Source organism: Mizuhopecten yessoensis, unplaced genomic scaffold (assembly GCF_002113885.1).
Source record: "Mizuhopecten yessoensis strain PY_sf001 unplaced genomic scaffold, ASM211388v2 scaffold9801, whole genome shotgun sequence".
Taxonomy (NCBI): Eukaryota; Metazoa; Mollusca; class Bivalvia; order Pectinida; family Pectinidae; genus Mizuhopecten; species Mizuhopecten yessoensis.
This window is the reverse complement of record NW_018408229.1, coordinates 162,834-178,457: the sequence shown is the minus strand read 5'-3', so window position 1 is coordinate 178,457 and position 15,624 is coordinate 162,834. Positions and strand designations below refer to the sequence as shown.

Genomic DNA, 15,624 nt, shown 5'->3' with positions numbered 1-15,624 from the left:
TGTTGTATTTTTTTTTAAAGAACAGGTCCCGTATTCCTGAAACTGTTCTCATGCTCAGGTATGGATTTTGTATTCATTTTTTTTCTTGTTTCAGTTATAAATCATAAAAAATCTTACTTTTTCAATGATTTTGGAAAAACAATTTAAGACACTTAAGGTTCAACAAGCCCCCTAAAAAAAAAAATAGTCACCCAATATTTCAACCCCCTGGCAAGTCATATTCAAATACCCTTATCAAATGTCGGAATATATATATGTAATTTAAATATATTGAACATGTACATGAGCTATTAAAAAAGTACATAACCAGGTTAACGAAGTCAAAATGTGGCATTAAGGCTGATGTAATGCTAAAAGTTGCTTACCAGATATTTAACATGTCAATCTCTTAAGCGACCCAGCTGAATGTTACGAAATGACATGTTATTTGAAGATCATTTNAACATTCAATATTTTTTTATAAAAGAGCTAGACTTGGTATAAACATTATTGTACTTTTTATTTTCAGTGTTTATAACATGTCTAGCGCATTCATATAATCACAGAATGTTATCAAATGGCACATCATCTAAAGTTCATTTATCGATCAAGGTTACTTAGCCTTTGTTTTCTTATTTATAAATTTCTATTTTTTTACCAGGGGGTTTACTATGATTTTAGTGGTTTCGCATGTCAACATCTACCTTTATCTGAGGTCGGAATTCCTCTCAACAGCTAAAAGAAGAGAAATAAAGCTCCGCATGACCTAGGTATATAAATAAACTTTAAATTATGGGTCATTTCTCGGCACTTAGTTGGATCGCAAAAGAGATTGACATGCTATAAGTCCAGTAAGCTATTTTTATGAAGACATCAGCCTTAATGCCTTATATTTGACTATGTTAACCTGGCTATGTATTTTTTTGTATAGCCAATGTACAAGTTCAATATATACAAATAACATTTTGAGTTCCGATTTTTTAATTGAGGTCTTTGAACATGACTTATCAGGGGGGTTGACATTTTAGGTGTCTGCAACATATTTTAGGGGGCTTGTTTAACCTTTCTGCCGAATAATGTTTTCGATGTTTACATTTGACTTTTTGATTATTTTACATGATTTAAGTTAGTTACAAGAAAGTTGGTTTGAGCACAGAATCCATGCTTGAACATGCGGTTTCATGAATACGGGTCACGATCCTTCCTGACTTCAGCCGCTCCAAGGTGTTATGGTAGGATTAAACGGTGTACATGACCATTCAGGCATTTCGTTCTGAAAGTACAAAATATTAACTGCTTACTTCAAACACAATTTTATTACAATGGGATATTTCCAAACTAATATGAAGTATATATAAAACAAACAGGTTACGTGAAATGAGAGAGTAGATGGTTTAAAACAAAATACCAAACGGTTATGATGCAAGCATAAAGGATTTACAAGAGTATCTATTGTCTTCGTTGTTACATCATAATAGTCCAAATCTAGAAGTCTGACGTCATTTCATTATCATTTTATGACGTCACAATAGGTCACATGACATGATTTCCTAGGCAAGACTATTGAATTTTTATCATTCAATTATTGTCTACGACACAACTTGTAGCGCAGTGGATAACGCACTCGCATAAAACCAAGACGGTCGGGGATCAGGGGTATTGGGTCACCTGACCAACATGGGTTTTCTCTGGGTACTCCGGTGTCCTTCCACATTAAGGTCCCCACGTACTAACATCCAGGCAAACATAAGTGATTAATATGAACTGAAATAGTTTGTTTCATAAATTGTTGTAAAATAGATAAACTTATAAACATTTAAACACCTACCAGCGTCTGGAGATCCCTGTGATTAAGAGTCCACGAGAAAACATCAGCATTCTCTTTAATTCGAGTTGGATCCGAGGACTTTGGGATTGTTATAAAACCGTGTTCTAAACTCCATCGTATCAAAATCTGTGCCGGGGATTTATTGTGCCTGTAACGAATTGCATATATAATAAAAAAACGAGCTGAGAAATCTATTGTTTCAGCAGTGATTATAAATAAAAAGTAAGAAAATGCATTTATATATATAAATACATAAACAACTTTGGACTGCTTCATCTTAGTTTCATTCGTGAGATTGTTTACGTATTACAAACACTTAGAAATATGTATTAAGGAGGTACCTAGGTTGAAAGAAGATGTAAAAGGTTAATCAATGTTAAAATCTTTACTGCACCATGCAATCTGTTGTGTTTATATATAGGTGTCAACAATATTACGTTAAACGATTGAACATTTATAAAGTGTTCCGAAATATGTGTCAAAATAAGGGCAAACGTGCCTATAACATTCTTTATGATTTTACAAATTGCAAAAATGATTGGAACAAATCATTTATTTTAAAATAAGTATTTCAAACAAACAATACTAATATTTGAGATCTATATTATACCTGTATCATTTTTTAAATGTCTTTGAAACAAATAAGATTTGTCAATCAACAAATGTATAATGTATTATATACATCTCCGATCGGCGTTGAAGCCAGTTGGATTAACGTGATATGTAACAGCAGAGTGCACATCTGCACATATCCTTCAATACTATTTTGAATTTGTATTGGTATCCCACTCGTTGTTTCTGGAGAAAAGTGTCAGACAAATTACCGTCAGCGTAAAAACTTAGATCCAAGACATTGTTTGAGGGATTTAACATTACTGAGAAATATGATATATGTATATTATATTTTGTTTCCAGTAAACAAAACAAAAAACCACAATGAATAACTCTTACAAAGAAGACACAACTACAAATATTATTCTGAAAACGAATGTTATAGTATACTGAAATGTCTACAGCAATAACCATCTTGACAAAGTGTACTCCATTAAGACCCTGTTTTTGTCTTTTTGTTACAACTTTCTGTACTGAGTGTTTCATTGTGTGTTTTTGGCCGGGTACATGTAAATTTAGTATGGAATTTCATTACCTTGTAGCGATATCTTGCAGTGTCTTGTCCGACAGTTTTGTGCCTTTTGTTAAAGGGGCGTAACCCATGACCGTGATTTTATTTTGCTTGCAGTAGTCAACAATATCTTTATTCTGTTGCCATGGGTGGAGTTGAATTTGATTGACAGATGGGGTTGGAAGTCCCTCTTCTTTTAATCCTTCAAGATGTTGAATGCCAAAATTGGATACTCCCACAGACCTAGAAATATTAGATAACATAGACGGGTAAAATTGGCACCTCCTGGATTTTTTATTTTGTATCCTAGAGGCAATTTCAAAATAATCTGTACACCTCCTCGACGTAAATTATTTGTATCCTAGAGACCATGTAAAATGGTATGTTGAAATATATGTTTTTTAAAGTTACACCAAGTCACATTCTCGGTACTCCAGGGGTTACGCTCACTTTCGCTCTCTGCAACATAACAAAATTGAAGGCACGCGGCTAGCTATTTGACTGGTCTCCAGTAGCTACCTGTTTTTGAAGATTACAGAGGAGTGACACCCGACATCAAAGCTAGCCAACTTAATCGTTACGAGACCGAGAGATTCTTTGTTGTACATCACAGGATCAAACTGGTCTTCTTGTCTCATCCACAAGATGGTCCAGACTGAGCCTTCAATTTTGCTATGACATATTCCAGGGGTGCAGAGAACGTCAATGAGCGTAACCCCTGGAGTATCGAGGATGTATGGAAATGATTTAAAAAATATGTGGTGTTATTTACTCACGCAAAGGCTTTTGTACAAACACAAAAAATATGTTTCTAACCCATCCAAGATACCCAGCACGGGAAAAAACCCACCAAAAAACCCGTTACATTTTGTGTGCATTATATGTATGATACCACGATTACAAGTACAAATATTTCTAACAAGATAAAACAGGATATACTCCCAATCAATTTCTAAAACATAGCAGCAAAAAATACCCCAAATAATACAACATCTTTGCATATTTTGACATGCGGAATCAACTTTCACTATATCGGAGAAATCGAGGATTGCCCATAAAAAAACCCGTTTAGATTGACAACAACAATTCTCTGTATTCCAATGTCAAACCTTACACAATGAAATAAAGAGGACCATACCTGACCAGTCCCTCCTGTTGGAGTTCCAGCATGGCCCTGTACGTCTCGACACATTTACCAGGTGTTGATGAGGGATTATGAATAAGATACAAATCTACGTATTCAAGGTCTAACCTGTAACATAAATAATCACTAAATAGATGAACGTAACACACAAACAGGTGATTGAACTTTTTGTGAAAGTTTCATACTTATCCCACAATGCCTTTTTACTTAAAAACACTTTTCTTGTGTTTTGGAGTACAAGGACTAAAGTGCATCTTCTTTCCTAACACCAAATATTTCCTTACAATACTAGTCACATGAAGGTATGTAGATTAAACAGGCTCATTAGAGTGTTTATAGTAGTCAGAGGTGCGTATGACATGCTAGGCTGACCAAAAGCCAGAGAGTTCATGCTTTGAATACGCCAAGAGAGACTAAGTCGTATAGACTAGTATTGTAAGGAAAAATTTAGTGTTAGGCACAAATTTTCACAAATTAAATATCATCATATAACTAATGTCTATGCCAAATTGCATGCTTATTCAAAAAGACTTTTATGTACAATCAGGCCTTATTATTGGAAATAGGCAGAACAATTGATAAAACAATGAAATGGGTTAACTGTCACGATTAAAACAGATACTTTCTTTGATCCTAGGAGACTTAAAATCACCAGCAAAATCAAACTTCATATAATAAATTAATCATTTGTCAGTAGTTATGGTGGCAAATGCCATTTTTGATTTGTAAGTTAACTCTGATAAGTAAAAAAACAAATCAGTGCCTTGAACTCACTTCATCCACATGTGTTGAGCAAATATTATATGAAATATATAATATATAATGTTAATTATTAATATATTATGCTTATATATCATATAAAGGGTGTCCTGCACCTTTTAATTCACTTAAGACCGAGCGAATTTTGAAATAGCCAAGTTTGAGATGTGTCTAAAAGCCATAACTCAGTTATAAAACAAACGGAAAGTGTATAGTAGATATGTATTTTATGCAAGTGTACTTAAATGAGTAAAGTTGTAAATTTCAACTCAAAATATAAATAAGAAAGGACATTAATGAGAGAAAGAAAAAAAAATTCATTTGAAAATTACCTAAAGCAATCCCCTGACTTAGTCCTCCATTTTATATAAACAATTTTTAAGTGACGATTGAATTTCTGTCATTTTTCAATCTTTTATATGTGCTTGTTAATTTACACATATTTCCAAAAACAGAAATGGATACCATTTTGGGTTTTAAGGTCTTTTTGAAAACAGCAATTTATAATTTTGATTTACCCTACCCCTTTTGGTATCCCCAAAAACCCACTTTTGATCAAACTGTTACCTTAGTGTTTCCGCATGTTATACAATAGGACAATTTTGAACAAATTAAGAGGTGGAAATCCGAATACACCGGGGCCCAAAAAAGTTAAATTAAAATTAAAGGAAAATATGCCTATGTAACAAGCTCTTGCTGAAGCAGATACTTTATTTGTTAGCTAGCTGTTTCCATGAAAACCGTCCCAGAAAATGATCACTGGGAATTCAAAGAAAACAATAATATATATTGCCCTTATTTGAGAGAACTCAGAAATCTGTAATATCACAATAAACGATGTAGTAGTATACCAAATATTACATAAGACGTAATTGACCTGTATACCTTTTTAGACCTTTTCACTACGGTATAGAAGGCGAACATCTATTGGCAGCAAATAAACTGCCTGGTCTTAAGTAGTCGGTCCACAGTATATATTATTCATGGTGTTAACGGCCCCACAAAAAATAGTTCACGGTATTCTTACCGACCCACCAGCATAACATGATCATAAAGGGCCACAAGATACTCTTAATGGCCTATGAACATGATTACAGTTATACAGGACTACCTGGAATTCTCAACGGCCTGTCAACATAATATTAATATACAGGGCCACAAGATACTCTTTACGTCCCATCAGCATAATATAATCATACAGGTTCACACGGTAGTCTGAACGGTCCCTCAATTTGATATGATCAACCAGGACCACTTGGTCGTTTTAATGGTTAATTACCACACAATTGTCTTTACAAGTCTTAACGACCCATCAATATCATATCATCATACATGGTCACACGGCAGTTTTAATGGCTAATTAACACAATGGTCTTACAAGGTCACACGGTAGTCTTAACGACCCATCAGTGTAATATGATCATATAGGGTCATGCAATAGCCTTAACCGCCAATCAACATAATTCGAATAAACAGGGTATAACGGTAAGATCAACGGCTCAAAAGCATAATATCAATACACATGACCACAAAATATTCTAAACGACCCATCAACCAAAAATGATCATGATAGAAAATAGATAGAATGACAGTTTTGTCAGGACAGACACTGGATTAATATATATTTCTGACACTTACTGCCTCAGGGCCCTGCTAAAAATCTGTTTACATCTGTCGTAGCCGTTTTCCCAAAGCTTTGTCACAACAAAAAGTTCCCTTCTGTTGATACCACTACTGCGAATTGCCCGGCCAACGTCTGTTTCGTTTCTGGATATCAACGGAAAACCAATTGTTCAATTAGCGATATAATGCATAATAATAACAAATTACGTTTAAACTGCCGTTCGATTTCTCAAAATGTCCAAGGTCTCATCAATACAGACAGTTTTGATCACATCCAATAACGAATAAGATATCTGAAACAGTCTTTAATAAAATTTTGTCTCCTAGATATTCTTTTTTCATCCATTGATTATAATTTTATACCAACCTAACACAGATCAGCACCCATATTAGCGGAATATATTCTTCGGCTGTTATGTACTCATATTCAGTTTTAGTATATTTGGTTTGGTTTGTGCTTTGCGCTCTATTAACAGCTACGGTCATTACAGACGAACCAGGTTTTGATGGTGGAGGAAACCAACGACCTGCGACTAGCACCTGGCGACTGCCCCACGTAGTGGAGGGCTAGTGAGTATAGACGGTAGAGCGCCTTAATGACGCAATAGGTCCATTTTCTGTCTCGATTTCTCAAGAAAAGTACAAACCAACCCTAATTGTGCATTAAGGTAGAGTAGGTTATGTTCATTTCATTAGTTGTATTTTATTTGCATAAAATAATAATGTACTAGTGGGCATGCTTGTGTTTTTTCTCACGTTGGGTGAATACGCGCGAAGGCATCAACACGACAATGTTTATTGAATGCTTTTACATTCATGTATCAAGAATGTATAGATTTCAGATAATCTTTCAATGCGAATATTACCACACTGCGACTAAGTGAAGAGTCACAATGCAAACATTTCCACACGCGGACAGTTTCAAATTTTACAGTATAATACTTACTCATAGTACTCTGCATTGTCTAATAATCGGTATCCAATGGATAAGGCAAGCTCGACCACCCTGTCTACTTGGTGAGTTTTCCCAGAGTTTAACTTATTCATCCCAAGTCCAAATATAGGCATTGTTACACCATCGTTTAGTCGGACGGTACTAGACAAGCTAATATTTCTTGACGTCATCGTGTGAATCATACAAAATCTGAAAAAAAAACGATGCGAAATTCACGTTTTAATAAGTCGAAAGAGGTTATACTTTGTAAATAAAAACATCTGACAAATTTTGTTTTTAGTCATATAAATGGATGCAGATGCACTTTAACTATTTTAATAACACTTCCATGTTCAATTGAATAAAAGACATCCATATAACTGACCTATAAAATTGCATAATTATAAATGATGTCTTAGTGACATAGCGAACATATATTGTACATAAATCAATTACATTGGTTGTGAAACATTGAAAAAAACATGTTGATAACATTTACATTTGCGCCGTATACTCTAAAAACGTTCCATGGAGAGTGATGTGATTGCATTTCCCAATAACATTTCTCACCTGATCAGCAAGTGAATGAATATTTATCGATCGCCTCATCACCACCAAGGACTACAACGGCCGTCTACTTCGGAGACACACACACTCTGTTTGACCTGTTTGACCTATTTGATCTTTGACCCGGTGAACACGTAATGAATATTTATATTCAAAATCCCTTCTTAGTTCATGCCGCTTGGAATGTCAGATAGAATTACATGGGATGCGTTTGAACTTGCACCATTTTTTCTTGTATCGTTCCCGAGGCTTCCGGCTGTTCAATTGACATAGTTTGCATTGCAGTTGTATCAAGCTTAAACTTCAGTGAAACGTGTTTTGTTTTGTTTGTTGTTTGTTCGAGGTTTAACAGCTAAAGGCATAGGTCATAGAAAGGCGGATGTCCAGGGAGTCACCGACAAACAGAGACCGCAGACTGAAGGAAATAAAAAGAAACAAGACCCCCCACCCCCCAAAAAACAAACAAACAAAACCAAAAGAGCTGTTTTGAGGACAGTAAAAAATGTTAGTTTCTCCGAACTGCCATGAACAGAAGACACAAATTATAACCTACTATTCTCGGGGGCCCCATGTTAGTCATTTCATGTATCGACGCGCTCATTTGATAGTCTATGAAGGTGTTAGTAGATGTACATGCAGCCACGTTTTATAGAACACGTTATGCGAGCACAGGTAATATACAAGGACAACGCCCCTTTCTACATGTGTCGAACAGGTAGTTATGCAAAAACATGCACCATAATCTTATGAAACGAGGACAATGATCTTTTCTACATGTGGTCTGGACTGACTTTAAACTACAGCAGAACCTCATCCTGTAACAATGACCTTTTGAGTATTTGATAAAATACATTATTAAGAAAAGATACTTAATATTTTGAAGAAAAGGTATTTCACCTTTCCCTCATCCTTGAACGTCAATAATGCAACATTTATGTTTTTTTATGATTTTTTATTTTCTCTTCTAGCGTCTTGCTTAAAAATACCCCACTTCTGACCTTTGACCTTAGTGAAGAACGTTCGATCAAGTGAGGAGGACAATAGGTTCTGTCCCAAGCCAGTGGAAATACCAAAGTCCCTAAAAAATTGTAGTTGTTATTCCATGCTTAAACTTCAGCAATGAGGGTAATCGCAACAACTAGCTTACCCGTTGTAAGTGCATGTATAATGTGAGCTGGTGATTCAGTGAATACTTTGCTGGGTGCCTTCGACATGGTATTGCTGTACGGTTCCACTCTTAAGTCGGCATCAGATCTGCACTATTGTAAGAAGGCAAATACCCCAACATACCGCTCCATCACAGACACATGGAAGCACATATTTAAATTACCTTAGCCGTTACAATAGTATGTTAACCTCTATTAACCATACTAAACCGTCAACATATACAGTCATTATACACCCGCACACTATGATACATTCTCAACTTAAACCATCACTTTCACCTTACAATGTCAAATTATCAACGTACACAATCTCGTTACACTGTCATCATACACTGTCATCCTAAACCATTAATTTACATTGACGTTCTTTGCTTTAAACTAGCATTATCATCCCACACTGTTTACATAACCTTCTCAGAAGAAAACATCCGTTTTCATTTTTTCCCATCATAGTCAACTTACCGTCAACATTGTCATTCGCCAATGCATTCACATTGCTAAAACCTTTGTACCTAATACATTTATCATAAACAATTATAGGGCACCAACACCGTCGCCAGAAATGTACCATAGACAACTCTAGGTTTGGTTTGGTTTATTATGGATTAGCGTCTGTTAAGAATGTTTGATATATTTAGGGATACACGTTCTATTTAGTTTAGGTTAGCGGGTGATAACTACAATTGAACTCGAGCAAATTGAATAATCGGCGAAGCCGATACAAAATGGTGGGTGGTGGGTGGTTGTTCCAGTCAGGGAAAAAAGAGTATTTCGGCAGTCTGTTCTACAATGTGGAGTGAGATAGGAGAAAGAGTGAGAGCGTCGTGTCTGTCGCAATTGTTCTGTTAGGTATTTTTCTTTTGTAATTTTTACAGTATTATAAATGATTTTAAATATCATGGTTAGGCGGGCATCCTTACCCCTATCAGCGAGGCTGGGCCAGTTAAGGTCGTCGAGCATGTCACTAACACTGGATGTGTTATGGTATCTGTTAGTGACAAGCCGCGCATCCCTACGCTGAACCATGTCCAATTCATTTATGTCACCTTTTTGGTATGAATCCCACACGGTGCAAGCATATTCCAAAGTCGGACGCACTAGAGATTTGTATGCTTGTTCTTTTATTGTTTTAGAATTAATTTTTAGATTACGCCAAATGAAGCCATAGTCTTGTTAGCTTTGCTAGTTATTTCAGTAATGTGAGAATCAATGATACACCCAAATATTTCGCTTTATCAGTAAGCTCTAGACAATGACCATGAAGGAAATAGTTATAATTTACTAAATTTTTATTTTTCGAAATGGATAAAATGTTACATTTTTGGGGGTGGAATTCCATTTTCCACTTTTTTGCCCAAACTGTGAGCTTATCTAAATCCCTCTGCAGTATTGCGGCATCATCACTGGAGGTAACAGTTTTGTATCAAATTGTATCGTTAGCAAACAATCTGACCGAGGAGTAGAGACTCAGGGGCATGTCATTTATATAGTACAAAAATAATCTCGGGCCGAAGACTGACCCCTGGGGGACCCCCGACTCGACTGGTACATATGGAGATAGTTCGCCTTCGAGTAGGACTGCTTGTGTCCTATTGGTCAAGAAGTTTTTGATCCATGTGTTTATTTCCCCCTGATTCCAAAGTGATGAAGTTTATGTATTAATATGTTATGGCTGACTTTATCGAAGGCCTTTGAAAAATCTAAAATAAGAACATCCGTCTGTTTGTGGTTTTCAATATATTTTGTGACATCTTCAAAAAAATTTGAAAGCTGTGTTTCGAATGATCGTGACTTTCTAAAGCCGTGTTGGAAGGGATATAAAATTTTATTACGACCAGCATGTGACATGATGCTGCTTACTACTATCTGCCTTAAGAGTTTACTACATATACAAGTAAGAGAGATGAGCCTTTAAATTTCTGGATCGTACTTAGTGCCTTTTTATAACTTGGTGATACACTGGACACCTTCCAGTCAGATAGTATAGCACCAGTTTCTATTGAACGATTAAATAATAATGTAAGGATAGGTGAGATTTTATTTGCCAATTTCCTTTAGAAATTTGGGGTTTTTAGGTCACCTGAGCTTTGCTCAAGTGACCTTTTTTGATCGCTTTCCGTCCTCGTCGTCCGTCGTGCGTAAACATTATACATTTTTCGACTTCTTCTCAAGAACCAGTGGATGGATTTTTTTCAAACTTAATCAGAATCATCCTTGGTAAATGAGGCTACACAATTGTAAAATTGGGATACCTACCCCTACCCCAGGGGCCAGGGCGAGGGGCGAGGCCCCAAAGGGAAAATTAACCAATATTTCAAAAATCTTCTTCTCCAGACTCACCGGTACAGCAGTCAATTTCTCTTATGGAAGGAAACATCCTCAGGAGCTTAATTAAAATTGTTATTTTCAGTACCCCCGGACCATTCGTTCTCCCTTGGGGAGAGGGTAAAGTTTATTATGGTTTATATAGAGAAATAACACTTTTGGGTATATTTTGTTCATTTTCAGTAGGAAATTATTCTTACTTGGTGAACATCATTCTTAGATGAAGATGGTATCGAATTGTAAAATTGGTATTCCTGCCCCAATCCCAGGGGCCAGGGCGGGGCCCATCAGGGAAAGTTCAAAAATATTTCACCAAAATCTTCTTCTCCAGACTCAGAGGCACTCCAGTCAATTTTTCTGCATGGATGGAAAGATCATCAGGGGCTTTATTAAAATTGTAATTTTCAGGACTCCCGGACCATCCGTTCCCCTTTGGGAAAGGGTAAATTTTCTACCACAGTTTATATAAGGAAATAACACTTTTGGGTATATTTTGTTCATTTTCAGCAGGAAATTATTCTTACTTGGTGAGAATCATCCTTGGAGGAAGATGGTATCAAATTGTTAAATTGGGATTCCTGCCGCAACCCTAGGGGCCAGGGCGGGGCCCCAAAGGGAAAGTTCAAAAATATTTCACCAAGATCTTCTTTTCCAGACTTAAAGGCACTACAATCAGTGTCTCTGCATTTATGAAAAGATCATCAGGGGCTTTGTTTAAATTATATATTTCAGTACCCTAGGGCCATCCTTTCTTATTTGGGGAGGGGGTACAGTTTACTATAATTTTTGGGGGTATATTTTGTTCATTTTCAATAGAAAATTATTCTTAATTGGTGAGAATCATCCTTGGAGGGAGATGGTATCAAATTGTAAAATGGGGATTTCTACCCCAACCCCGAGGGCGGGGGACCAAAGGGAAAATTAACCAATATTTCAAAAATCTTCTTATTCAAACTCAGATATAGTACAATTGAATTCTGTGCATTGATACAAAGTCTGTCAAGGGCTTTATCTATTTTTCAATTTTATTACCCCCGGGCCATACATTCTCCTTTGGGGAGAGGGTAAAGTTGACTTTAGTTTATATAGGGAAACAATGCTTTTGGGTATATTTTGTCCATGTTCAGCAGGGACTTATTCAAACTTGATTGGAATGATTATGATGCCAGATGGCAATTAGATGGTATGAGAAAATAAGATCCTGCCCCATCCCCAGGAGTTGGAGGGGTGGGTCAAAAATAGGGATTTTGGTTAAAAATTAATAAAATCTGCTTCATCAGACTCAGACTTTAGAACTTTATATATCAAACAATTTCCACTTTTGAAAACAGGAGAACACATTTTTCATACTCACTTTCCGATCAAATTAAAGTATTCGGCATACATTCATAATATTTATAATACACGATCTTATTAAAATGAGCATATTATTTGAAAGGTACCGTGCCGCTATTTGTTCTCAGTTTCAAAATAAAACTTATATTTGTTATACACGTATTACTTTGACATCAAAAGTTAATAACTTTCTGCTGTGTCTTGTAGAAAATAGGGGAGACAACTGACAAACACCAACGTTCATGTCGGCCCCATTTTATTCGACTACGCAAACAATGGTGACGTCACGCACAATATGGGTAATACTTAAGGATCCTCGTCCCTCCACCTTAAAATGTAATGAGGCATTTTTTTTCTCTCTACGGCATCGCTTTTGCATGAGCAAATCATTTCTGAACAATAACCCATATTTTTTTTTTCAATTGAACAAAATGAAACAAAATGTAACAAAATGTATATTTTTTGATGCAACAATGGTCTATTAGAAACATAACACATAAAAGATAACAACAATGTCAATATTGATGAACAAAACACAGTAATTTCCTAACAATAATACTAAAACAAACAAAAATGCGCATTACATCAATCAATAAAAATTCTGAATGCCAATGCAACACGTAAAGGACAAAGAAAAGAAAATGTAGTTAACAAAAAATAAATATCTTGCGAACTTACTTATTCTACAAAAAAATAATATATATAGATAAAAAAGGGAAAAAAAGAGAGACAACTCTTACTTACATTTGTAACAATAATAATTCTAAATCCCAAAAAGTCATATATACAATTTACAACATACAATATAGCACCTTTGTATACAAATATAATACAGTAGGCATTACCAACCAATACAATTACTTCAAATGTAATAACTAATATAAAACAAATTGCACATTATGTATGAATAACATTATAACGAACAATGTACTTTACTGTGTCATAGCAAAAATGTCACAATGAACAACAATTACAAAGTTCCACATACTTCACACAACAATAATACATTTCTACATACTGTACAAATAACATACTATGTTGTGATATGAAAAATCACACTTTACAACAAAAATGAACTTTTACATTCTGAACAAAACAATAATAAACTTTCACATTATGTACAGATAACAACATACCATATTATGATATAAAAAATATCACACTATAAAGCAATAATAAACTTTGTCATTATATACAGATAACAACATACTATATATATTGGGGTAAAACAAATATCACACTATACAACAATAATAAACTTTTACATTATGTGCAAATAGGAACATACAATATTGTGGTATACAAATATCACATTGTAAAAATAACACTGTTGTATGTAATATTAAAAATGAACTTGAAATATAGGACTATTGGGCATATATTAACAACTATAAAATATAATCCTGACTATTGTGATGTCGTGTGATACACTTGCTTGTATTTCTAAAATACTTACCAGGCCAATATGCCTTTCCTCTTGGGTATTGCACCACAGTTGCCGAGTATCGCATTGCTTACAACCTTTCTGGTCCAGGTATTCAGATAACACCGTGAGTTCAACCACACGTCTACCCTGCGACCAGGTTAACAAGTTATTGGCGCATTCGTGATAACTAGTACTGGAAGGATCCTCATCGGACGTCGGTGTCGGCTCATCAGTCAAATTGTCAGTAGTAGGGGCCTCAGTAGTCAGTGTCTCTTCAATGTGTGAACGAGTGTCACTTTGTTTCGTCGCATAGTCGTGGTCTAGCAGTTGATATTGGACATCGTTGTTGTTATTATTGTCAGTTAATGCGTTTAGTTTACATTCAAAACGGCAGTTTTTACGTCGAGCTTGCGTGTCGGCCATGACTGCCACGACCACGTTGTTTACATCGTTACAACAGCTTTTTTTCCCACACTTTCGCGATTGGAGATTTTCAACGCAAGGGACACAACTCTGGAGTCGAAACGTTCTTCAAACGAAATCTATTCAAGGGAAGATAACAACATTGTCGAAATGGTAATCAGGGACAGGTGACTCTAACACTGAAAAGCGACAGTGGAATTCTTTAGTGTTTTGCTCGGGGATCCTTCTAGACTAGATTCCAGACTATTAATCTGCTTTGGAATAAGGCTGTGACTTACATCTGACATGTGACCAAATAAAGCTGCATAAGAATGTAATTATTTGCAATATTAATTATGCTTTTAATATTGTTAACTTAAACATGAAGAGTATGGTTAAATGTATTATTGTTTCATGATCCTTAGGCCAGGTATTATGGGATGGGTAAGAGTTCATTAAATACGAATTGGGCAAATGAATGAAATAACTAATTCCCCGACGATATCAATGGCGACCAAAAAACTTGGCAAAAGTCCTCACCGATCTGTATTTCTCGGTACCCTGCTTTGTATGTCTGTCCGCCAGTAATCGACATTCTGGTTTGAATTCATGATATTTGGAGAAAATATATGGACACATGATTTGACAACTGCAACATGTAAACATCGACGGCTTTTGATGTGAGAATGTTACTTTCAAGATAGGGCATGTTCATAATCGATAAATCGAAATCGCTTAACTTATCATACTGCTATGTGGTAAGCTGTCCCCGTTGGCATGATGTTAATAAAGTCGATCAAAAAGCTGACATAACATACTATGTTGTGTCGTTGATTTTAAGGTCAGGTTAAGATGTGCTATCGATATGACCGGAAACCCGCCGGGTATCTAAACGTAAAATTGAAGAACGTGAAAAGGTTTTTGTTTTGTTAAATTCTTCAATGAACTCGGCATCATAGTAAGCACACACGTATCTGCCAGAACGGGGACCAAAATGAATATGTACATTTTGC

At 35.6% G+C, this 15,624-nt stretch overlaps 1 protein-coding gene across 1 annotated transcript; it reads right to left on the bottom strand.

Annotated features, from left to right (window-relative positions):
* Positions 1–575: 575 nt before the first annotated feature.
* Positions 576–7,963, bottom strand: LOC110458798 (glyoxal reductase-like). Its single transcript, XM_021510704.1, has 7 exons — positions 7,890–7,963; positions 7,403–7,600; positions 6,472–6,600; positions 4,069–4,182; positions 2,955–3,173; positions 1,808–1,955; positions 576–1,252 (listed from the first exon to the last, which is right to left on the bottom strand). Exons 2-7 carry the CDS (start codon positions 7,591–7,593, stop codon positions 1,190–1,192), a joined length of 864 nt encoding a protein of 287 aa, XP_021366379.1. The 5' UTR covers positions 7,594–7,600; positions 7,890–7,963; the 3' UTR covers positions 576–1,189.
* Positions 7,964–15,624: the final 7,661 nt, after the last annotated feature.

What these genes read in the sequence shown, in the direction of transcription:
- LOC110458798 (XM_021510704.1), bottom strand. Translation starts at nt 7,593, where the DNA reads ATGATTCACACGATGACGTCAAGAAATATTAGCTTGTCTAGTACCGTC. An exon ending in CAACAGGAGGGACTGGTCAG is followed by an intron (nt 3,174 to 4,068) that starts GTATGGTCCTCT and finishes TAATATTTCTAG; the next exon opens with GTCTGTGGGAGTATCCAATT. An exon ending in ACAGGGATCTCCAGACGCTG is followed by an intron (nt 1,253 to 1,807) that starts GTAGGTGTTTAA and finishes TTGTACTTTCAG; the next exon opens with AACGAAATGCCTGAATGGTC.